Below are 26,073 nucleotides of genomic sequence, written 5' to 3' on the forward strand. Positions count from 1 at the left end.
AGTTTTAGAACATCTACTCATTCAAGGATTCTTCTATATTTTTACTATTTTCTACATTGTAGAATAAGTGTTAAACAAATCAAAATATATTTTATATTTGAGATTATTCAAATAGCCACCCTTTGCCTTGATGACAGCTTTGCACACTCTTGGCATTCTCTCAACCAGCTTCATGAGGTAGTCACCTGGAATGCATTTCAATTAACAGGTGTGCCTTCTTAAAAGTACATTTGTGGAATTTCTTTCCTTCTTAATGCGTTTGAGCCAATCAGTTGTGTTGTGACAAGGTAAGGGGGTATACAGAAGGTAGCCGTATTTGGTAAAAGACCAAGTCCATATTATGGCAAGAACAGCTCAAATAAGCAAAGAGAAACGACAGTCCATCATTACTTTAAGACATGAAGGTCAGTCAAAACTTTGAAAGTTTCTTCAAGTGCAGTCGCAAAAACCATCAAGCGCTATGATGAAACTGGCTCTCATGAGGACCGCCACAGGAATGGAAGACCCAGAGTTACCTCTGCTGCAGAGGATAAGTTCATTAGTTACCAGCCTCCGAAATTGCAGCCCAGATAAATGCTTCACAGAGTTCAAGTAAGACACATCTCAACATCAACTGTTCAGAGACTGTGTGAATCAGGCATTCATGGTCGAATTGCTGCAAAGAAACCACTACTAAAGGACACCAATAAGAAAAAGAGACTTGCTTGGGCCAAGAAACACGAACAATGGACACTAGACCATTGGAAATTTGTCCAATCCCCCGACCTCAACCAAATTGAGATGGTTTGGGATGAGTTGGACCGCAGAGTGAAGAAAAAGCAGCCAACAGGTGCTCAGCATATGTGGGAACTCCTTCAAGACTGTTGGAAAAGCATTCCAGGTGAAGCTGGTTGAGAGAATGCCAAGAGTGTGCAAAGCTGTCATCAAGGCAAAGGGTGGCTATTTGAAGAATCTCAAATATAAAATATATTTTGATTTGTTAACACTTTTTTTGGTTACTATTTCATAGTGTTATTTCATAGTGTTAGTTTTCATGTCTTTACTATTATTCTACAATGTAGAAAATAGTAAAAATAAAGAAAAACCCTTGAATGAGTAGGTGTTCTAAAACTTTTGACCGGTAGTGTATACTGTTTTATACCAGGGAAATGAAAGTGTAATTCTCTAAATTGCCATCCAAAAGAGCAATTGTCCAAGAAATATGCTTCAAGTGTTGATTTCTTACGTTGTGAGATTAATGGTGAGCATGAGATTCCCTTTTTTTCATCCTATTTATTGAATATCGGTTATCAGTGGAATTATCGTCCGTAACCAATATAGCGGTAAAAGGCCAATATCAGCCCATAGTATCGGTGCACCAATATATCGGTCGGTCGGACTGTACTGACTACCCACACATCCAACCGTTGCACACAACCTTACACCCATAACACACACACACTCAGAACTCATACACACACACTCAGTCAACGCTGCTGTTTTATTATATACTATTGATTCTACTACCCACTGTATTTGTAAATAGTCTATACAGTCCATTAGTACTATGCATACTACCTCATCTATTACATCTACTACTTGTTATGTATTATTGATTAATGTACTGCATTGAGGGAGCTAGCTCCTTAGCGTTTTTCTGCATCTTTTATTCCCGCTGTAAGCTGTCTGTGACGAATACATTTGATTTTAATGCCAGGTTGTCCCGTCTTCAGTCAGCTGTAATTGTGACAACCGTAACATTTAGGGGAACAGAAAGGCATTAAATGTAATTATCGGGTAGGGTGAGACCATGTTGATTGTAGGCCTTGTTCTCTCTCTCTATCCCTCTTTTCCTCCTCTTTTGAATCCCTCTCTTTTCCTCTGATCATCATTTTGAACCACTTCCACCTACTCAAATAGCCCCCCAGGGCTTTGACAGTGAAAACAATGCAAAGCTTGAACCCTCCACATATTTGAATGTGGCTGGTGTTATCACAGGCAATTTGCATGTGCAGACACGAGGGAGGTATCCTATAATAGCCCTTTTAGAAAAACCATCACAGCCTGCTGTCTGTAATATAAACAGAGGTGTGTGTGAGTGACAGGGTGTCAGAATGGAGGGAGAAATGGAGAGGGGTTGAGCATAGACAGGAGAGGAAAATGACAACTTTTGAAAGAGAATGGAGATATGGAGACAAGTGTACAGATGGACACCCTGCCCAATCAATACGGTGTTTTCTCACTGTTTTGTTTATGCAGCGGGCAGCTGCTGTGTGTACGTATATTCCTATCTCGACAAACCTCTCGTACCCGTATTTCCGCCATCTCGCTATGATGACAATATGGATCATTTCGTAACTCTGAATCTGCCAAGGACCATTTTTCTAAAGCTAAACGTTAATCAACGGTTAACCCAACTCGATAACAATACTGATTGCAGTTGGAGAACTTTTAGCCAAATGGATCAATCCGGTCATTACCCTACTAGATCTCCTCCATTCTCACCGGAGAAATGTCAAATCAATGACGTGATGTCCGATAGAGGCTTGCTTATGAAACGGACTAGAAGTTTGGGGAGCAAGTGCTGTTCTTTCTACGACATGGGATAGCGACACTCCTCATCTGTTACTGTGTGAAGTCTGTATCGACTCGGATCAAAGTAGTTGGGCCACTTCCACTTGAGTTAAGATACTGTGTTCTTTAAAGCCCATATGCTTTGTACTGATATATTTGGATGGAGTTTGTGTAAAGCTCCTCTTCCCTACTTGTTAATTTTAATTCTTTGGTGAGTTTCCTGATGGTAAGATGGAATAGGAATGTGTCAGTGTCATTCACTGCAGTCCTTCCACCCTTCAGAACTACCCTAACAGGAAACAAAAAAGAAAAGAAGCAATTTGATGACTTTGTTCACTTGTCAAGTCTGCGAGGGCCTGCTGCCAGTCTTTTTGACATCTGAGAAATTTCAGAGACGTCTCAGTGTGGAGAGAGAGAAAAAAGAACCAGATAAAAGACGGAGTGAGTTTCTCCTCCTCCTCTCTGGATTGGCAGGAGGCCCATGGGAATTGTGGGCATTGGTGTTTTCAGGCTAGCATACCAAATGAGCTGTTAGGCTGTTTTGCTTTCCTGTGTAGACCTACGGAGTCTCATAAACATGATGAGTTAAAGTTTATGCTAAAGTCGTGGTCACTGTCTCTATATAAACTTCATATAAACCTCGCCCAATCTCTCACTCTTGCTAAAGAAAGACCTCTGTGGTACCAATCACTGGTTAATAACACGTCACTGTACCACAACCAGGCAGCAATTTTCTCCAAATCCACTGCTATCCATCCAGCATGCAGCTTTATCCATATCACGCCTCAAACACATGTCTGCTATCCCATCCATACACCCAGTCTGCCAGTGAGAGATATAACAACCAGAGCCTGGCCAGCTCTCAGCTAGGTGTCACTGCCAGGGGACACTGTCCATGCTATCGCTCACCACCAGACACCCTTTCTCTCTTTTCCCCTGGTGCTGATGACGTGAATGTCTGATTCAGAGGGGTGGGGTTAAATGCAGAAGACACATTTCAGTTGCAACTGGCTATTTATCGTGTGTGTGTCAGGCCAGGTGCCATCCATTGAAATCCCATCAGTGACACAATTAGTCACCTAGGATATGATCTACTGTAGTTTCTGTTTGTGATCCGAGTGCTTGTATAAGGCAAGCTGTTCATGATCAGTTAACTTAACCCTGTGTAATGAGGTTAATGCTTTGTCATATAAGCTTTTTCATGTTTGTCATTAGTCGTGCCAATTGAGTTTCCCATTGAGAGCAGCAATAATATTTCACAGGATTGGTTGATGCAGGGCAGTGAGAATAACTAGTTTAATCTAGTATAAACTTTTATTGGACTCTCAGGGTTTCACCTTTTCATGTCCGGAAGTATGTACAGTATTTCATCTTACACTGCATTTTCTACTGTATTGTATAGCAGTGTCTTGTTGTTGATGGGGGTTCGGCCGGCTATGGTTGACATGACACAGCCTCAACAGGAAATGCAGGGGCCCAGCTGTGAGGGAGGCAGATAGGCAGGGAGAAGCTGACAGGACTAGAGCTGGGTTTGCCTCACGTCACTGCTTCCTCTCCACATGGAGCCTTCTCCTGTAGACCTCTATGGGCCGATCAGTGTAAATGCTTAAGGATAATACAGTAGGTACTGTAGAGATATGAGTGTGATATATAATTAATACATTTCGTTCTCCCTCCCTGATTCTGACTGACATTGAGCTATCAAGGGAAATCTTGTCTTCAGTAATAAAATGTTTCACAAGATAAATTAAAAACAAAGTCACACTTGGTAAAATACACTGAATATCCCTTGAGCAATGTTCCCACACTGAGTAAATTTCAGGTCTGCTGAGCGCAAACTTGAAAGTTGTGAAAATTCTGTGCGACTTCCGGCTCACATTTACTGTGGACACCTGAGGCTGGACCCGCTTGAAGTTAAAGTTTAAGTGGCCCAGTAGGCGACTGTGGATATTTGATCATAATGTGGACCTAGCAGAATGTAGGCCTACCAAAAACAATGGAGAAAAACACATTCCATAACATTTTAATATGGAAATAGCTGTTCTATAATTCAGCCTACAGTAGCAGCCAATGTGTGATGTTCAATGCCTACATTTCATGAGACTTTTGAAAAAAAACTACATGCAGGGCTTGACCTTAACCTGTTTATCCACTTGTCCTTCTGACAAAGAGGTGACTGAAAATGTTGTTTGATGCAAGAAACCACTTTATAAAATAAATTATAATTCCCATAACATTATTATTTTATTGCACTTTTTACCACTTTTTATCCGCAATTTTGTGATATCCAATTGGTAGTTAGTCTTGTCCCATCGCTGCAACTCCCGTGCGGACTCGGGAGAGGCGAAGGTCGAGAGCTATGTGTCCCCCGAAACACGACCCTGCCAAGCCGCACTGCTTCTTGACACACTGCTCACTTAGCCCGGAAGCCAGCCGCACCAAGGTGTCGGAGGAAACACTGTACAGCTGGCGATCGAAGCCAATGTGCATGCCCCCGGCCGCCACAGTCGCTAAAGCCCGATGGGACAAGGACATCTCAGCCGGCCAAACCCTCAACTAACCCGGACGATGCTGTGCCAATTGTGAGCCGCCTCATGGGTCTCCCGGTCGTGGCCGACTTGCGACACAGCCCGGGATCGAACCCGGATCTGTAGTGACGCCTCTAGCACTAATCAGTGCCTTAGACCGCTGTGCCACTCGGGAGGCCCCCATACCGTTATTACAGAGATTCAGACAAATGATGCTACGCTCTGCCTATTGTCTACTTAGCTTATTCAAGACAGTCTCAACATACAACACTTCCCCTTTAAGACATAAGAAAGCTCTTTATACCTGACTGGCTTTTCAAAGAAGGCTAGAAATGCACACATTTCAACCACTCCCCCATTGTTGACTAGAAATAACTGGGCTAATAACTCACTAACTAGCAAAGAATATGAACAAGTGTGCAGCTCTCACTTTGATCTCATAACAAGCCCATCTACTCAAGACCACTCATCCTGTTGCCTAAACACAGTCCAGTTCAAAGTGAATGGCACAGATCCATATAATGCAATGGAATACTGCAGCTCTGATTGGTTATGGCACACCGGTCTGTGTAGAGTACAGGCCTGAGTCGTGCCTGTCAATGCAATAGAATCCTACTCCAATGCGCTCAGCCTACAAGAAAATCTCTTGCACAGTTAGTTTTGCATACTAAAGCTTGCTTAGTTCGTTTTGTTTCGGTATATTACATTGAAAGTGGCTAATATTGCGTTGATTCGATCCCAATTCCCACAGTAGAGCGAAACGTTGATACTGTTAACTAAGGGGAAAGCTTTAGAAAGTTGAGTGAAGTTCAATCTCGTGCTTATCTGCTCCGGCTGATATTTCTTCTGCCTGGTAGTTTGAGGGGAGCTGCGCCCCCTGTTATTCCCTTGAGCGCTATTCGGAAGACACATTTCGGTTGAATGCATTGTTGTACAACTGACTAGGTTTTTCCCTTTCCCATATTATCTAGCACATATCTAATGCAGGCCCGTGTGTCTGATTTCCAGTCTATGTAATGTGTGCCATCACTAGTCATTTAGATAAATCATTCAGTTTTCATGATCAAAGCTCTGCAAAGGGGTGTTGTAGGTGGTGCATGATGTTCCGAAAGCAACATTTTCACATCATTCAGTGGCGAGACACCCTGCAGCCTTGTGGCTAGTTTGCATCCCTGCTGGACCCAAACCACAAGTGTGCTGCTGTGCTCACTAAGGTGAGGTGTCAAACTGTTTTCACACACAGCCCCTCCAGCTGTCTCTCACACACTAAGCCATCCAAGTACTCTTCTACCGTAATGTTGATGAGGATACAGTGGCCATAGATGGCTACTACTGTACAGTACAGCCAGTGGAGGCTCCTCAGAGGAGGAAGGGGAGGACCATCCTCCTCAGTGAATTTCATAACAGTAGTGAAACTTTAGATAAAACTACTAAATATATTCATATGTCACCAAATGATTGATTTAAAACACACTGTTTGGCAATGGTCTACAGTAGCCTCAGCAGCACTCTGTAGGGTAGCACCATGATGTAGCCAGAGGACAGGTAGTTTCCGTCCTCCTCTCGGTACATTGAATTCAATACAAAACCTAGGAGGCTCATGGATCTCACCCACTTCCATAGACTTACACAGTAATTATGACAACTTCCGGAGGACGTCCTCCAACCTATCAGAGTTCTTGCAGCATGAACTGACATGTCCACCCAATCAAAGGATCAGAGAATGAATCTAGTACTAAAAGCAGAAGCTACAGCTAGCTAGCACTGCAGTGCATAAAATGTGGTGAATAGTTCACTCAAAGAGAAAGACAATAGTTGAACCGTTTTGATCAAATACATTTTTAGAGCGATTGTTTACTTATCTAGCGAATGCAGCTAGCTTGTTTATCCTACTTTGAGGGGGATGCTATGTTAGTTAGCTGGCCATGGCTATCCAACACTGGAACTCTTCCAAGTGTAACTACTGCATGATTGTTGCGGGTTAACTGATGCGTTAGAGCTAGTAGCTATGTGGACTATGGTGTTAGCTAATTTGGTGACCGATGTAGGTTGTGTGTAGCGGTTATGATATGAAGGTTTGGCTTGGAAAGGTTTTTTTGTCTGGTCACAGACACCTGATGTGTTGTGCACTGAACCATTCTTAAACTGAACCAAACGGGGATTAACATACCTGAATTTGTCCAATAGAAAATCTCGTTAGATGCAGGCAAGAGTGTGCAAGGCGGTACTGTCACCGTACTCAAATTTTCTCTCCACCTGTTATAAACTATCATTCATAGTCTAGGTTGTAGCAACTTCATGATGGTTATAGGGACATTTTGAGTATCATGTAGTAGCTTGTTAACGAAGATTTGGTTATGGAAATGTGTTTGGCCTATAATGTTTACTCACAATGTAATCCCAAGAGTTTATTCAACTCCTAAGGAGTCAAACGTAACACTAATTTATATGGTCTCATTTGAGGTGTAAGGGTGTATAAGTCTCATTTACATATTTCTTGCTGTGCCATATAATGGTGGTTTGCAATAGGCTTGGGCACTATCCAGATTTTCACCCTGGGATTTACGGTATTACCGGCATAGCACACAAGGGGGCACTAAAAAAACAGATATTGAAACAAACAATTATAAAAATCAAACTCCAAAAGAGCAAATGGCAAATATGACAATGATGCCCCTCCCACATCTGTGCATACTCCATAGTTTTAACTCCCTGTCTGTTTACTCTTCAGTTATCAACACTATCACTTTGAGGGTTAAGATAAATTGACTCTAGTGGAGTTAATGCGGAAAATGTTAACTCTGTGATTTCAACTCTGTGTACTAGGTATGCAGGTTTTTTGCTCCAAAAATTATATTATAGTTTTTACCCCTCATTTGTGCTGTGTGCTGTGATTTCTGATGTGGGTTATTTTAATCTCTTATCTCCATTGTACACTGCCGCCCACGTCTCTATTCCTACCACAGCTATTCTGGAGCCCTGCTGAGGCTGCCACACAACTCTCTCTCTCTTCATTACATCCCTCTTTCCGGCCCGTGCCTCTCTCGCTCACTCTGCCTCTTTCTCTGTTTAATTTGACTATTTCGATATTTCTTTATCTATTTATAACATGTTCTGTCGCTGATCAACTGGGAGCAACAGATGGACAGACTCCCTCTTTCCCTCCTCTCCCTCTCCACTGTCTTTTTCTTTTTCCCCTCTGTCAGTCATTTGTCTTGTTCCAGTCTGTGTGTCACTCTCTCACACCTGTTTGGTTCTCCTTTCCTCTTCTCTCTGTCTCCACCTGTTCATCATTCTTTGGCTTGTTTTAAGATGGTCATGCCATGGATCATGTAGCTATTTCATTTTAAATTTTAGGACCACGTAAGCTATCAAAAAAAGGAAATAATATTTGATAAAATATAGAATTTTGCCTTTATTACTATAGCCCATAGAAATGCATCGAACGCACAGTCACAAATGGCAAAAAAATTTGTTCCAATTCATCCCAAAGATGTTCGATGGGGTTGAGGTCAGGGCTCTGTGCAGGCCAGTCAAGTTCTTCCACACCAATCTCGTCAAACCATTTCTGTATGGACCTCGCTTTGTGCACGGGGCCATTACCGTGATGAAACAGGAGGGTCTTCCCCAAACTGTTGCCACAAAGTTGGAAGCACAGAATCATATAGCATGTAATTATATGCCGTAGCTTTAAGATCTTCCTTCACTGGAACTAAGGGGCCTAGCCCAAACCATTATTCCTCCTGCACCAAACTTTACAGTTGGCACTATGCATTCGGGCAGGTAGTGTTCTCCTGGGATCCGCCAAACCCAGATTTGTCCGTCGGACTGCCAGATGGTAAAGCGTAATTCGTCAGTCCAGAGAACATGTTTTTACACTGCCACAGAGTCCAATGGCGGTGAGCTTTACACCACTACAGTTCTTGTGCTGACATTGCTTCCAGTTTGGAACTCGGTAGTGAGTTTTGCAACTGAGGACAGCACTCGGATGTCCCGTTCTGTGAGCTTCTGTGGCCTACCACTTCGCGGCTGAGCCGTTGTTGCGCCTAGACATTTCCACTTCACAATAACAGCACTTACAGTTGACCGGGGCAGCTCTAGCAGGGCAAAAAGTTCACTAACTGACTTGTTGGAAAGGTGGCATGCTATGACGGTGCCACGATGAAAGTCACTGAGCTCTTCAGTAAGGTCATTCTACTGCCAATGTTTGTCTATGGAGATTGCATGGCTGTGTGCTCGATTTTATACACCTGTCAGCAACGGGTTTGGCTGAGATAGCAAAATATTAAAGAGTGTCCACATACTTTTAACCCCTTATTTTTGTTGGCACAAAACTACTTCCATTCTTCCATTCGTTTGTATGGCTTACATTCAGACTAGTCCTGTGACACTTGTGGGGGTCTTGGAACAAAACGGAGAACACCATCGTGCTCATGAGTCTCCCTTTCCATAGTGGTGTCATATTAGTTCGTAGCTCAAACGGTTCAGACACTACAGACAGAAGTTGGCACATCAGCATTACCGACTTCAGACGAGTCCCGTGAAACTTGTGGGGGTTGTAGAGCAAAATGGAGAACACCATCGTGTTCACGAGAGTCTCCCCTTCCCAGGCCAAACCGTTCAGACGCGACAGATGTTTTTACGAGAGATTTTTGGGATGTCTCATGGTATGACAAACACAGCTGTAGCTTGGTCACCTTCCACTGCAGATGTGGAAGGCCGACATAGGTGGATGCAGTGGATTGAGACTGATATCTCTAGCTTAAACTGACAGATTTTGATGGGGATTTTTTTTATGTTACTTAGATTGACGCACGGCTGCGTCAATAGACTCTTAAGGATTAGTACCTGTGATCTGACACATTGCAGGTGGAAGTGGCGGCCGAGGCTTAAGGCCTACCCTTTGCGACACTTTCTTTTTGCTGCCTTGGCAACACAGCCGAGAGAAGCAGCGAGTCAGGAGCATTGATGGCGTATTGCCACCTCTCCCATATTTCAGCCAGCACTGCTAGTGTGTAGTGTGGGCTTTGTTAAAGTTGGTCTCCTGCTCTGGCCATTGTGTGGTTTGTATCGATGTGACGGTGTGGGCCAGGGCTCAAGATAAGAGAGTAAGATCCTCTTTAGGAGAATGGATTGGGGCTTTAGCCACCTCCAGGGTGTGTGTGTGTGTGTGCGTGTGCGTGTGCGTGCGTTTAGGCAGGTGTGTGTCTACACGTGCCTGCCTGCTGGCTGTTTGAAGCAGATACAAGATTGGTGTTTAGTGTCTGGGTCTTTGCCCTTGGATGCCTTACTGAGATGCACTACCGGAGTGTGAACTGAATACTGAACAGGACCGACAGGGAAGGCTGGCCTACCTCTCTGTGTGACTGGGGATCACCATCAGTGTTTAGGACAGGGCCATTGCCCCCAAAGGATGCAGACACGCATACAGACTCTTGCATAACATTCTGTATTCATGCTAGCATACACATTTCCAGTCATTCATAACATGTAAATGAACATAAATTCACTCCATTCATTAATTAGTTCATTAATTCAGCCATTTATACATCCAATCACTCATTGGCTCATTTGTTCATTTATTCATTCATTTATTCACCCACTTACTCAAACCTTTTGCAGACATATTTTTGACTACTTATCGCTTTCTACATGTCTCCCCCTCCATCTTTGCTGCCCTTCCTGTGCATCCTGCCATCTCTCCTTTTTTTTTCAACACATTTGTTTGTTATGCAAAGCTGTAGTTCTCTGTGTCCCATCAATCCCTCTGCCAAGAAACGGGTTGACATCTTTTTGTTGTTGTTGCATGATACAGTATTTCCTCCCTGGTCTATGATGAATAACATTCTATGGCATTAATACACGCTTAGTTTTTGTCATCATTATGATTATAGAAAAAGTGTTTAACTGCCTGTGTCCTTAATACGTGCGCTGCCTTTTCCTTCTTGTAATTATAGAAGATAGTTTTATGTGCCTGTAGGTTTAGCACTTGCATACTCTCATACGTGCTCAGAACATTTGTGGCAACATACCATTGGGCATGAAAGTTCAGAACGTATGGAAGTGTAGATTATGAAATACATTCTAGCTATTGTGCTGGATAGTAAATGAAGAAGGCTGTGTCCATTGGAGTGGTGATCATGATTGTCCCCAGGGCCTGATTCTTAGTGGTCTGGGTCTGTCTGAAAGAGACCGTCTGCGTATGAACTAGTCAGTGTACGGCGTAACAGACCGTCTCGCCCCTGAGAATCAGAGCCTTAAGGAGGGGGCTGAAGGAGAGAGGGAAAGAGAGAAAGTGACACACACACACACACACACACACACACACACATTGGCATTACATCGACACTGTGCACTGAGTCACTGTTCCTGCCAAGGGTCGAGAGCGCGTTGATTAAGACCACACATACACTAGAAAAGTCTCTTCCTCTAGATATTCAGTCAAGTCATCTGACAGGCACACTATATACTGACCTCAACTTGACTTGTCCCTCCCCAAGCCCTTCAGCAACATATTTGAGTGTGTGTATGTACACACACACTTTCACTCATTTCTTTTTTGTCTAAAGGGCTCATAGCAAATGCCGTAGGTTGCATTCGGCATTATGCTGCATATGAAGAATTGACCAGCATTACATTCGGTACCTCAATAATGTCTCTCCGATGGCTTAGCTGTGTTATGACGAGGATTCTCTGTCAGATTCTTTCCATTACTATGACTCATCCCATTGCCCTTTGTCTGCCAGGATCTGTCAGCTGCACTGACTTTTTTTCAATATTTTTTTAACATTGATGATAATGATGATTATGCGGATGGATCTGCAACACGGGGTCTTGGGCTTCTGTGGTATCACACACTTGGATGAGCAGCACATTGTGATAGAAAGGCTCATTCACACCCAGAGTAGGTTAGTGCGGCGGAGTCATCTTTACCGCATTCATGAGGCCCGGGGGTACCCAGGTGTGCCCATCTATCTGGGGCTAGCCTCTGGTCTTTAGGGGGATAGGGATGGTAAAGGGAAATGCCGGTCTTCATTAGCATCTGCCAGTGTTTGTGTGTGTGTGTGTGTGTGCGCCATGGGTCTTAATTTGCATACTTACCTGCCGCGTTATCGGTTTTATAAAACCGACTTAAGTGTGTGATGGGGCTTATTTTCAGTGGCAACTGATTCAGGCTTATCAGTTTCTCTTACAAAGTGTTGTAAAGACACGATGTCTTCCCGCGATAAACGGCGCACCATTTATTTGAATGGACCAGTCTGCATTTGAAATTGCCCTTTTTTAATGACGGACTACCCAGGGTTCTTTGCTGCTTTCAGGGGGGCTTGCACTCGTTCCCTCTTTTTTAAGAAGCTTCCTCTCCATCGTTCGTTTCCTCTCTCGCTTTTAAAGTTGAGCTATTTGTCTGTTCTTTTTTTTTTCCCCTTCGGAAAATAATTGGCTCTCTATTTTAAATCAGTCTGGCTGCAGGGGCGGAAATCCCTGGGGGGACGGGGGGACACACGACCCCCCCATCCTGGGAAAAATATGATTTGTCCCCCCCAATATATCACTGAAACATAACTATGTAATTTAAATAATATTAATAATACACAATGAAAGCAATTGTGCTGATTAGAGACACTTAATAGCGCGTTTTTAAGTTTCAAAAGATTGCGACCCCCCCCCGCCCTTTGCCTCACAATGGTTTGATCCACTGCCAGTTCCTTAGCTTGCTACGTAACTGCCGTGAGGTTCATCCAGTCAATCGCACGCACACACACACTAGCTGAATATGCAGAGCTAGCGCGCAAATATTAACTATTAAGCTAGCTAGTACCTATTCAATTTATGTGGCGTCGTCAAAGATGGAATCAGCATGCAGATGATGTAAGTTAGTGCTTCAAAGTCCCTGTGATAAGGTTAGCGATAAACTGAAGTCCAAACTGAACAGAACTGCACTCTCATCTACCATTGTCTTAAATATATTTAATGGTCTCGTTGCAAAAGCTAAATTGTCGCAAGGGAACTTTTATTTATTTATTTTATTTCACCTTTATTTAACCCGGGTAGCAAAGATTATAGCAAACACCACTGAAACAGAATTGGTGCTCGCAAGTTTTGCAAATTCAGCTATTGTTGGAAGCCAGCCTATATGAAACAAACTATTAAAATTACAAAAGGTTGCAGCATATGTTGTGTAAATGGTGAACTCATACAGCTGTCAACTCTTGTCATTTTAATCCGTTTCACATTTGCTAGCTACCTTTTAGATCGAAGCCCATATAGAATGATTGAAGATGATAGAAGCCCATCTCCTACTGTAAATAACCTACACACTGTGTGTAGCCAGCCAGGTAGAAAAATGGCAGAAAAATAAAAGACGGACATCAGAGTATTTTTCAGTACACCAAAACGCAAAGTAAGAACCCTAGTAGCCTAATATCTCAAAGACTAGTTGATAAAATGTTCATAAGAAAGAAATGAAATTATAATGGAAATGTTTCACAATGATGTCATTAGGCAGAGCAGGCAACAGATGGCACACAGACAGCAGAGTTGGGGACAGATATGCAGGGTCAGACTGGCAGAGACAGGGAGTCTCAGATAAGTTTGTTGAGTCTTTGTTTGGCAACATTATGAAAGGTTCTCCATTTTTTTGACTTGTAAAATAGGAACATAATTCGAAAATGCCATGGATACCCCCACTCTCAACTTAAACTGGTGACTGAACTAAGATTTCTTAAAGGCAATGGTATTGCTGTTGTGATTAGTTGTGTAGTTTTGGGTACCGGTAGTTAGGAGTACAGCAAACACCTTATTTCTTTGGTTCCTCAATATACATTTACCATATTACAATGTAGGCTATCTGTTACAGCACTACTTTTGGTGTCCCCCTCAGGAATTGCTCTTGAGAAAATTTCATGTAATTGTCCGCTCCAAAGTGGATATCAGATTTTCGCCCCTGTCTGGCTGTGCTGCCAAGGCCGAGACAGTGTAAAGTAAGGTCTCCCGGAGGAAGGAGAGGAACGAGGTGAGGAAGTGTCAACCACACTCTTCCTCGCATCCAACCAGGGAAGAAAGAAACCGATGAATTGGCCTCTTCAAGGCGTTGGGGACAGAAATTGACTGGACCTGAGGGAGTCAGCGGCACCAGATGTGCTAGATTTCCGTCAAGTTAGTGACAGAGGGGTCTGATTGCAATGGAAAAAAGCTGCTGCCTGCTCCCGTTTCTCAGGCCTGACAGCACTCGCTCTCTCACTGCTCATCTGGGGATGACTGACGCTAAATAGGTCAGCTCCAGGGTGAATCACACAACGCTGTTTAAGTTGTGTTGCTAATGTTTAAAATCGCACCACTCAGAGTCGTTAATGAGAGAATGATGGATATTCATACTCTTTGTGTGTCACGATTTATGGCGATTCAGACCAATTGGATCATCTTATTTACATGGTCGTTTATAGAAATTGGATTGATGAACTGTAGTGATCTTGAAAATCATGTTTTTGCATATGTTTGTGGAGAAAATATGGATGTTTACATGGTCTTTCTGTCTAGACCCATTTTAATCACATGTCATTACAAGGTTGTAAATGTAAATCGGGTACCATAACTCCTCATTGAAATCCATTATCCTTTACATTAGAGCAATTGACTAAAGCCATATAGAATTAATACAAGGATAGTGAAAATGAAAACTTGGATGGTTGAGCTACTGGAGGTGAGCAGCACTCTAAGTCCTGTTATGTCACAGATTCGGTGACGTGGGAGAATGGGAGCATGCCAAAGTCCGCCTGGCGATCGGGATTACCGCCTTGTAAAAGCACATCGGATAGGTGTGATTGGGATTAGACGTTTGTAAAACAAGACGTGATTGGAGGGATCTTTGGTGACGCTCCCTGATCACATCTGGCTCGAGTAGCAGGGATTAGAACCGTGCAAATGCACATCTGATTGGAGGAGCACCGATTTTACAGGCCTGTAAAAGCAAGTCTGATTGGAGATGTGGATGTTAGGAAATTGCACCTGATTGGTGTTTTGTGGGATTAGGATGTTTTGGAATCAGATTGGATGAGAAAGCATCAGAGCCCTGTGAAGTTCAGGTTTGATCAAAGACGGTGGATTAGAGATGGACAAATGGTGTTAAATATATCCTGTTATCTCTAGAGAAATCCTTCAAGGAATCAGGCATTGTCCAATATGGCTCACATGAGATGCACAGATGAGGCACGCACAAGACGTACACACTCACAGATTCCCTGACATATGGGTAGCATTACTCTGGCGTTAACCAATTGGATTGATGAGGATTTGGTAATTGACCCAGTTACACACACTCCCTCAATACCTGCCTGGCATGCACCTATTCTGAGCCATTGAGCTTCCTCTGCAGGTGAAAGACGGTAGTGTACTCCCTCCTATATAATTGCCTATGGCTCTGCCTATGGAGTTCCCCATGCCATGCACCTTTCACAACAACACATGTAACCTGTACATAAACCACTTCTCTATTTACTTCGCCATACATTTCAAATGTCACAGCAAGAAAGGGCCTCTTCAACTCCCTGCACATCATGTTGACAGTGGCCTACATGCAGGGTTGGGGTCATTTCAATTCTACATAATTCAATAAGTACCCTGACATTTTATTTATTTAGAACCACCTGCACTTTCCTACACCTTTTGTCCCTATCACTCTGCAGTCTACCTCTGGCTCACACAGAGAAGCCAAGGTGAATGTGTTGTTATGCCAAAGTGTTTATCAAACATTAATACACTATATATACACAAAAGTATGTGGACACCCCTTCAAATAAGTGGATTCGGCTATTTCCGCAACACCCGTTGCTGACCGGTGTATAAAATTGAGCACACTGCCATGCGATCTCCATAGACAAACATTGGCAGTAGAATGGCATTACTGAAGAGCTCAGTGACATTCAATGTGGCACCGTCATAGGATGCCACCTTTCCAACAACTCAGTTTGTCAGATTTCTGCCCTGTTAGAGCTGCCCCGGTCAACTATAAGTGTTGTTATTGTGAAGTGGAAACATCTAGAAGCAACAATGGCTCGGCCGAGAAGTAGTAAGCCCCACAAGCTCACAGAACGGGACCGGCGAGTGCTGAAGCTCGTAAAAATCATCTGTCCTCGGTTGCAACACTCACTACCGAGTTCCAAACCGCCTCTGGAAGCAACGTCACCACAATAACTGTTCTTTGAGACCTTCATGAAATGGGTTTCCATGGCCGAGCAGCTGCACACAAGCCTAAGATCACCATACGCAATGCCAAGCGTCGGAAAGAGTGGCGTGAAGCTTGCTCCCATTGGACAATGGAGCAGTGGAACCGCGTTCTCTGAAGTGTTCTTCACTGCGTTCTTCACCATCTAGCAGTCCAACGGACGAATCTGAGTTTGGCGGATGCCAGGAGAACATTACATGCCCCTATGCATTGTGCCAACTGTAAAATTTGGTGGAGGAGGAATAATGGTCTGAGGCTGTTTTTCATGGTTTGTACTAGGCCCCTTAGTTCCAATGAAAGGAAATATTCATGCTACAGCATACAATGACATTCAAGACGATTCTGTGCCTCCAACTTTGTGGTGTTTAGGTTCTGAACAAACGGAGTAAAAACAAACGGACGACTACAGAAAGCTCAAACCAAGTTTATTCAACCACTGGGTCATACAGCTGCAAAGACAACATGCAAGTCACACAAGCATTTTTACCTCCCAACTAGGCGGAGTCATCTCCTTTCATGTCTAAGATAGACAGTCCTTCTCTGTTAGGCAGAAACACAGTAGGTTCCTCTTTCTGGTATTGTCATGGCCATGCCTAAGTCTAGGACCCTCGTGGGTGTGTGTGTGTGTGTGTGTGTGTGTGTGTGTGTGTGTGTGTGTGTGTGTGTGTGTGTGTGTGTGTGTGTGTGTGTGTGTGTGTGTGTGTGTGTGTGTGTGTGAGAGAGAGGGGACTATAATCAGATGGTCTTCGGGTTGGGCCCCTGTGCCCCCCCCCCCCCCCACCAGTGTCTTCTCGCCTCTGTTGACCTTATCTCGAGTTGAGTTCCTCATCCTTCATTGTCCTGGTTCCTCAGCAAGTGGTCTGCCTTATCAAGAACTGAAACTAGGCTGTTACCCTTTGCCTCCCTCTTTAGGAACATTCATATTCAGCAATAACATACAGTTGAAGTCGGAAGTTTACATACACTTAGGTTGGAGTCATTAAAACTCGTTTTTCAACCACTCCACACATTTCTTGTTAACAAAGTATAGTTTTGGCAAGTCGGTTAGGACATGTACTTTTTGCATGACACAAGTAATTTTTCAACAATTGTTTACAGACAGATTATTTCACTTATAATTCAATGTATCACAATTCCAGTGTGTCAGAAGTTAACATACACTAAATTGCTTGTGTCTTTAAAGAGCTTGAAAAATTCCAGAAAATGATGTCATGGTTTTAGAAGCTTCTGATAGGCTCATTTACATCATTTGAGTCAATTGGAGGTGTACCTGTGGATGTATTTCAAGAGATGAACGTACTTTGGTGCGAAAAGTGAAAATCAATCCCAGAACAACAGCAAAGGACCTTGTGAAGATGCTGGAGGAAACGGGTAGGAAAGTATCTATATCCACAGTAAAACGAGTTCTATATCGACATAACCTGAAAGGCCCCTCAGTAAGGGAGAAGCCACTGCTCCAAAACCGCCATAAAAAAGCCAGACTACGGTTTGCAACTGCACATGGGGACAAAGATTGTACTTTTTGGAGAAATGTCCTCTGGTCTGATGAAACAAAAATAGAACTGTTTGGCCATAATGACCATCGTTATGTTTGGAGGAAAAAGGGGGAGGCTTGCAAGCCGAAGAACACCATCCCAACTGTGAAGCACGGGGGTGGCAGCATCATGTTGTGGGGGTGCTTTGCTGCAGGAGGGACTGGTGCACTTCACAAAATAGATGGCATCATGAGGGAGGAAAATTATGTGGACATATTGAAGCAACATCTCAAGACATCAGTCAGGAAGTTAAAGCTTGGTCGCAAATGGGTTTTCCAAATGGACAATGACCCCAAGCATACTTTCAGTTGTGACAAAATGGCTTAAGGACAGCAAAGTCAAGGTATTGGAGTGGCCATCACAAAGCCCTGACCTCAATCCTATAGAACATTTGAAAAAGCGTGTGCGAGCAAGGATGCCTACAAACCTGACTCAGTTACACCAACTCTGTCAGGAGGAATGGGCCAAAATTCACCCAACTTATTGTGGGAAAAGTTAAACAATTTAAAGGCAATGCTACCAAATACTAATTGAGTGTATGTAAACTTCTGAACCCACAGAGAATGTGATGAAAGAAATAAAAGGTGAAATAAATCATTCTCTCTACTATTATTCTGACATTTCACATTCTTAAAATAAAGTGGTGATCCTAACTGACCTAAAACAGGGATTTTTTACTAGGATTAAAATGTCAGTAATTGTGAAAAACAGAGTTTAAATGTATTTGGCTAAGATGTATTTGAACTTCCGACTTCAACTGTATTTGAATAGAATAGGAACTTTCTGCTCTTCCCCTTTTGTCACTCAGTAACTTTCCATATCACTCAGTAACTTTCCACACACCTAGTTCATCTTTACCCTTCCTTGACCCCTAACATATACATTCCTTATACATGTTAAGTAATGAATAAGTTCTAGTATGGTAACATGAATAAATATATTTCAAGCTAGAATCCAACAGTGGCAACACTTTGGGGAAGGCCCTTTCCTGTTTCAGCATGACAATGCCATGGTGCACAAAGTGAGATCCACACAGAAATGGTTTGTTGAGATCGGTGTGGAAGAACTTGACTGGCCTGCACAGAGCCCTGACCTCAACCCCATCGAAAACCTTTTGGATGAATTGGAATGCCGGCAGCTAGCCAGGCATAATCACCCAACATCTAATGCTATTGTGGCTGAATGGACCAACTCCATATTATGTTTGGTCATGTATTGTATGTTTAACAAGTCCGCCATTTGATTCTACAAACTGGGGTCCTTCGGCGCGGCCCTCTTCAGCTGAATTCAAAATTAGCTCTCCTCTTGGTTTGAGCTACCAGGTGGATATTTCTTCTCAACATTTTTCAACACTTGATTTATCTATGAAGGACACGCTACATTAAACTCTGTGAAAATGAATTTTGTTCATTTCCTGTTTCTGTCGGCTGAATTTATTAATGATAAATAATTCAGTGGTTGCAGCGGTCGGCCTCTTGAAAGATGAAAGCGGAACCTGGAGGAATTGGAGTCCTGCTTCGCTGCGACGTTGCTGTATAATGAATAACCTGGATGAATTTGAAACGTTTTAAGTGGTTCTCAAATACTTACTCATAGTGACTTTAATAAATGAATGTCCCCCTCACCATGGGGTAGCCTACTAGTTCATTGGACTCAGTTGGACGGGACTTGGATTCAATAATTGTGTTGAAATTAGTAGCACTTGATATTGGCATGTCAATGATCTCGCGTCACAAATAATAAACACATCTTAGTGTTAGGGCTGCTCAAAGCCCACTGTCATAAGTGTTGCAGTGATCTGATATCTTGTTGGCAGCATGATGAGACACCTTATGTAAACAAGATCAGTCTATATTTCTGGTTCAGCGAAGAGGTCAACTTTAAGTGGGCATAGCATTACTGACTTTATTGTACTACCGTAATTTCCGGACTATTAAGCGCACCTGAATATAAGCCGCACCCACTGAATTAAAAAAAATAATATTATTTTGAACATAAATAAGCTGCACATGTCTATAAGCCGCAGGTGCCTACCGGTACATTGAAACAAATGAACTTTACACAGGCTTTAACGAAACACGGCTTGTAACAAAAATAAATAGGCTTTAACGAAACACGGCTTGTAACAAAAAATGTAAAATTAGCAGTAAACAGTAGCCTACCAAGAAAGTCATTGCTCCAGACCAAGCTCCCGTGCAGCAGCTGTATTTCCTTTTCCAACAGATCAATCGCCTTCAACTTGAAAGCTGCATCATATGCATTTCTCCGTGTCTTTGCCATGATGAGGGTGACAAAATGACTACCGTAATCAGAATGATGGGAAGTTTGAGCGCGCTCGATTTAATCTAAACAGCAAACTAAAAAGTTGTTTGACCTTAACCCATTCGGCAATTTCATTGGTCTAATGAAAGCTTCATGCCGCCAAAAAGCACGTCACAGAATGTTTAAAAAAAAAAAAATCCATATATTAGCCGCGTCATTGTTTAAGCCGCGAGGTTCAAAGCCTGGGGGAAAAGTAGCGGCTTATAGTCCGGAAATTACGGTAATAATATATAATAACCAGGCATCAACTGTAGCTCATTGATTCTTTGTTAAATATCGCCCTGGATGTTTGATCATTTTGTGAATGTGTTGACACTGCTCTCTTACTGAGAAGGGAATGGAACGTGGAAGTAACAGGGAATGTCTTTTAGTGTGGTCACAGGAATGTGAAAACGGGAGAAAAGATGACACTTACTTACCCTAACCACAAAGCGAGGGAATGCCACGGCCCTCGAGGTGAAGGTGTGTGCCTCGAGACTCATGGCTTTTGTTTTGTCTCTCTCCTATAGATCACCAGAAGCTGGAGCGAGAGGCCAGGATTTGTCGCCTGCTCAAGCACCCCAATATCGGTAAGTCCCATGCTGTTCAAGGCTTCAGTGCCCTGCTCCCTCTAACTTCTTCCCTCTCCTCTTTCTGGACAATGTGCCAGCTGACCCTTCACTGGCAGCAGTAAGACTAGGGAGGGTATATTACTGAAAACGTTCTAAGTTTACCAGTAAACTACCAGAATTTTGTTAAATTACAAAGTTATCACAAGACATCTATCTAGTGGCCCTTTTGGGTACTTCAGATTCTCTGTACCCTGTAATTATGTCTGGCCCTCTTTGTGGCCTTATCGCATGTAAAATATGTACAACTAATCAAATTGAATGACCAAGTTGTAAAAATGTCTCCTTAATATAAACCATCAACTTAGTTAATACCATTGGTGTTTAAAATGTAGGTTTCAGCATGTTAAACACGAGCAGCACCACAGATATTGAGATGAGTGAGATGCAAGACTTCGCTCACACACAGTATCTGCGCATGTGATAGGGTTCACGTCACACTGTTTACAGCGTGGTAGCCAGAGCACCATATTAGCGGAGAAGTTGAGCCTCGCGTTTCAACGTTCTTAGTTGTTGCGGAAATTGACCCACTATATGATTTAGTTTATGCATGCATCCTGACCGCTTGCATCACCGCCTTGTATGGCAACTGCTCGGTATCTGACCGTAAGGCGCTACAAAGTGATGGGTTTGGATTTCTGAGCTTGAACTATTATTAATCATTAGTTATAACAGAGACATGAGGGATGCCATAGTGAAGCTTGGGAGGGGTCTGAGTGCAGGGAACACGATCACATGTGGCAGTACTGATAAGGGGAGGAACCGTTTAAGGCCCATTCAGCTCCCTGCCCTGCAATAATGATGCAATGTTTAGCGATAAGGAGGAGACTCCACCCATGGTGGGGTATGTTTACTACCACGGGTGAAACCATCTCTTTGTTTAATGCAGCTGTATTGACCCTCTGGGAAGAATAAACTTGGTTTAAGCTTTCAGTGTCCCTTGCGTTTGTACTCTGAAATGTAGAACCCAACAAGAGGGTAGTGCATACGGCCCAGTACATCACTGGGGCCAAGCTTCCTGCCATCCCGGACCTCTATACTAGGCGGTGTCAGAGGAAAGCCCCAAGAATTGTCAGAGAATCCAGTCACCCAATTCATAGACTGTTTTCTCTGCTACCGCACGGCAAGCGGTACCGGAGCACCAGGTCTAGGACCAAAAGGCTTCTTAACAGCTTATACCCCCAAGCCATAAGACGGCTGAACAATTCATCAAATGGCCACCCCCCCCCATTTGTTTTGTAAACTGTTGCTACTCACTGTTTATTATCTATGCGTAGTCACTCCACCCCTACCTACATGTACAATTACCTTGACTAGCCTGTACCCACGGACTCAGTACCAGTACCCCCTGTATATGGCCTCGTTATTTTGTGTTACTTTTTATTATTTTTTACTTTATTTGGTAAATATTTTCTTAGCTCTTTTTTGAACTGGACTGTTGGATAAGGGCTTGTAATTAAGCATTTCACGGTAAGGTCTACACAAAGAAATATTGTCGAGTCTACTTTTATTTGAAAATGTCATTGTTGATTTGATGTTTTTTAAATTAATTTTACTATTTGCTGTTGAACCCATATGGTATAATCACTAGAAACTCAGGAACGATATGGACACAGATTTAAAAAATCTATATATGAATTAAAAAAAATTAAAAATTGAAATATTGAAGTATAAATTACCATAGATTGCCATAAAAATTACCTGTTATTACCAAAGATGACAGTAACTTTGGTAAATTACCGGTAGCTTTGGAACCCTAAGTAAGACCAATCACACTTTTATGTCATAATTGCCTGTGTACTGTCCACACACACACAAACATTGACCATCTGTCTCAGTCCTGGCCAGCCCACTGTGTCAGGGTAGTTGTTCCCAACCTACATGGTTAAAAAAGTAGAGTGAGAAAGGAGCTGCTGTTTTCCTGTAATAATAACAACAACAACAACAAAGCTGCTGTACGTATGTCCCCAGGATCTCACACGCATCAGGGGAAGTCACATTATTCGAATCCACCCCACCTCCACACACACGCCATTACTTCCTTGAGACTATCCTCATTTTGAAAGCAAACAAACTCGACGACACTGAAAACCATTTCAAGTACTGAGTAAATACTGGTTAAGTCTTCCCATGCGCAGTGTCATCTCTTGATAGTTTGTGCAGACGCCATCTGTGTGGCTTCCCCAGCCCACATCCCCCCAGCCCCCCCGTAGGCTGCCAAGGGACCCACGGAGGCCAATTAAGACTTCACTAGCAACGTGACCACACTGGGTGGATGGGTTTTTCTTTCTTTTTTTCCTTTTTTCTTCAGAAACGATGATGAGGGGGTGGAAGAACGAGTGGATGATAGGGGGGTTATTTGGTTTGTCTGTTGTCGGTAAGACAACTTAGCGCTAAAATGCATGCGAGGGGAAAATTGGCAGGAAGAGGGTGGTTTAGGATTGCCTTGTGTCTATCGGCCCTGGAGCTATTGTTGTGTAATCTGAGCTTTATTAGGCAGCTTTAGATGGCATGATTTTAATGTTCTGTGAGAAGAACAGCCTCCATGAAGCCTCAGTTTCAATGGGATCCTGGGCTCTTTTTATGTTCTTTAGCCTTCCCTTAATGTGGATTACAGGATAACACAAATGCCTAGCAGGATGGATACTATCCTGCCTAATTATTGTGCCATCAAACCATGTATCTCAATTATCGCAGGGTTCAGGCTCTATCCTCTTAGGGTGACGTCTCAATCGCTATCCCATTTAAAATATATATATATATTTCACCTTTATTTAACCAGGTAGGCTAGTTGAGAACAAGTTCTCATTTACAACTGCGACCTGGCCAAGATAAAGCAAAAGCAGTGTGACACAAACAACAACACAGAGTTACACATCATTTAAGGACTTAGCTATAGCGATAATACCCCAATTGATTCAAATGAATGAAGACCCAGTTCCCGTATTTCTACAGTATTTCTAGGAGGTCCATCCCCCTTTCTTCTTCGAGGTCATCCGTCTCGGTTTCATTCTCTGATTGGCTGGAGCACGTAGTGATTGCCTCGTTAACGTTCCGCCTCGTAGGCATCTATATCCGACCGGTAGAGCCATCCCGCTCCTTAAGGTCGCCATGACAATAGAGATGTCAGTCAGGAATAGTACTAATGAAGACATGAGTGGATTCTTAGAGAAAGAGGGGATTTCTCTTGTCTTTCTCTCTCTCAATTGATTTTGCACTCTTTTCTCACCCTTTTTGTGCTGGCTATTTTCGCTTACCCTTTTCCTCTCTCCTTTACTTTCTCCCCCCCCCCCCCCTCAATTCTAGAGGTCAGTCACTGCCATCCATCTGTATAATATCACTCAGGGAAGTAATTTTCCTCTTTTGTGTTAATTTGTCTCTCCTATGTTATCTGGTTGTGTGACACATGTTCAGAGACCCAAATGCCTGAAAATGGAACAGAGATTTGGCTGGGCCTGTTGACCAGCAGACCTGTTCTACTGACCAATTGAAACACAGCAATACTTAATCGTGGTTGTTGACTGCATGATGGTGTGTGTAGCCCTTAGCATTCAGATACAAAGGGTCTGACATCACACATTGAGGAAAACCGCTCTGAATAAAGTGTGCTGAGCGCTCCACCCTTACGTTAATATTTCAACAGGAAACATGTACAGCATGTACTGTATTGTCTGTCAAAGTCTTATAGAAACTTTTTTGTACATTATAGGGCATGTGATATTTATGTGCTTAAGCGTTCATAATTGATTAAAGTCCATGGTTGTAAACACTGGCAACATAACAAAGGTTTATTGTGACGATACATCAACAAGACATCTCCTAACACGTGAAATGAAAAATCACATTAATATTCGATACAGAAGATTTGGATGTGTAGATTTAAATGCAAGGCTGCTGTACTGCGTTGGTCGTACTACTATCTGTGTCTGTCTCAGTGAGATGAATGGGAAGTTTGTCTGAGGTCTATTATAGATTGAATATAGTGAGGTCTGGCAGGATTGGGGGCGTTTCTGGGTAATTTGTGTAATGGATGAGTTTTTCTCTTCCTCCCTGACTTTTTTCTTTCCCTGCCTGCCGGGCACACACACACCCAGGCATGCACAAGCATCAGACTACACACACTGACACGCTAGCTGTCTAAGTGAATGGGTCCGTCTGAGAGGCATAATTTCTAATCAGACTTTCTCTCTCCCCCCCTCCCCCTCCCCTATTTTCCACAGTGAGGCTCCATGACAGCATATCAGAGGAGGGATTCCACTATCTGGTCTTTGACTTGTAAGTTCAAACCTTCTTTATTGTGTGTCACTCTGCAAAACCCATCAACCCCAACCAGCCAACCAGTGGTGTATGTAAGACATGGCTTTTTTTGATCCACCAGTAAAGACGGAACAAATAATAAAACAAAAATGATGGTTAGGCATATAGTGAGAAATACATTTCGAACATAAAATGGCAGTATTGAATCGCATACAGTACATTCGGAAAGTATTCAGACCCCTGGACTTTTTCCCCATTTTGTTACGTTACAGCCTTATTCTAAAATTGATTAAATAATTTTTTCTTCATCAATATACACACAATACCCCTTAATGACAAAGCAAAAACAGGTTTTTGGAAATTTTTGCAAATGTATAGATATATATACATACATTTGAAGTCGGAAGTTTACACACACCTCAGTTTTTCACAATTCCTGACATTTTAATCCTTGTAAAAAGTCCCTGTCTTAGGTCAGTTAGGATCACCACTTTATTTTAAGAATGTGAAATGTCAGAATAATAGTAGTAATGATTTATTTCACCTTTTATTTCTTTCATCACATTCCCAGTGGGTCAGAAGTTTACATGCACTCAATTAGTATTTGGTAGCATTGCCTTTAAATTGTTTAACTTGGGTCAAATGTTTCGGGTAGCCTTCCACAAGCTTCCCACTATAAGTTGGGTGAATTTTGGCCCATTCCTCCTGACAGAGCTAGTGTAACTGAGTCAGGTTTGTAGGCCTCCTTGCTCGCACTCACCTTTTCAGTTCTGCCCACAAACTTTCTATGGGATTGAGGTCAGGGCTTTGTGATGGCCACTCCAATACCTTGACTTTGTTGTCCTTAAGCCATTTTGCCACAACTTTGGAAGTATGCTTGGGATCATTGTCCATTTGGAAGACCCGTTTGTGACTGATGTCTTGAGATGTTGCTTCAATATATCCACATCATTTTCCTCCCTCATGATGCCATTTATTTTGTGAAGTGCCCCAGTCCCTGCTGCAGCAAAGCACCCCCACAGCATGATGCTGCCACCCCCGTGCTTCAC

General features: G+C 42.8%; 1 protein-coding gene across 12 annotated transcripts in view; it reads left to right on the top strand.

Annotated features, from left to right (window-relative positions):
- Window positions 1-26,073, top strand: part of LOC106577507 (calcium/calmodulin-dependent protein kinase type II delta chain) — a 130,949-nt gene that overhangs the window by 45,994 nt on the left and 58,882 nt on the right. For all 12 annotated transcript variants that reach the window (XM_014155586.2, XM_014155591.2, XM_014155594.2 and 9 more), the window contains exons 3-4: window positions 20,669-20,728; window positions 24,988-25,042. In XM_014155586.2, the coding sequence (XP_014011061.1) occupies window positions 20,669-20,728; window positions 24,988-25,042 (115 nt within the window). The remainder of the gene's footprint in view (window positions 1-20,668; window positions 20,729-24,987; window positions 25,043-26,073) is intronic.

The sequence above is a fragment of the Salmo salar genome, chromosome ssa18 (assembly GCF_905237065.1).
Source record: "Salmo salar chromosome ssa18, Ssal_v3.1, whole genome shotgun sequence".
Lineage (NCBI taxonomy): Eukaryota > Metazoa > Chordata > Actinopteri > Salmoniformes > Salmonidae > Salmo > Salmo salar.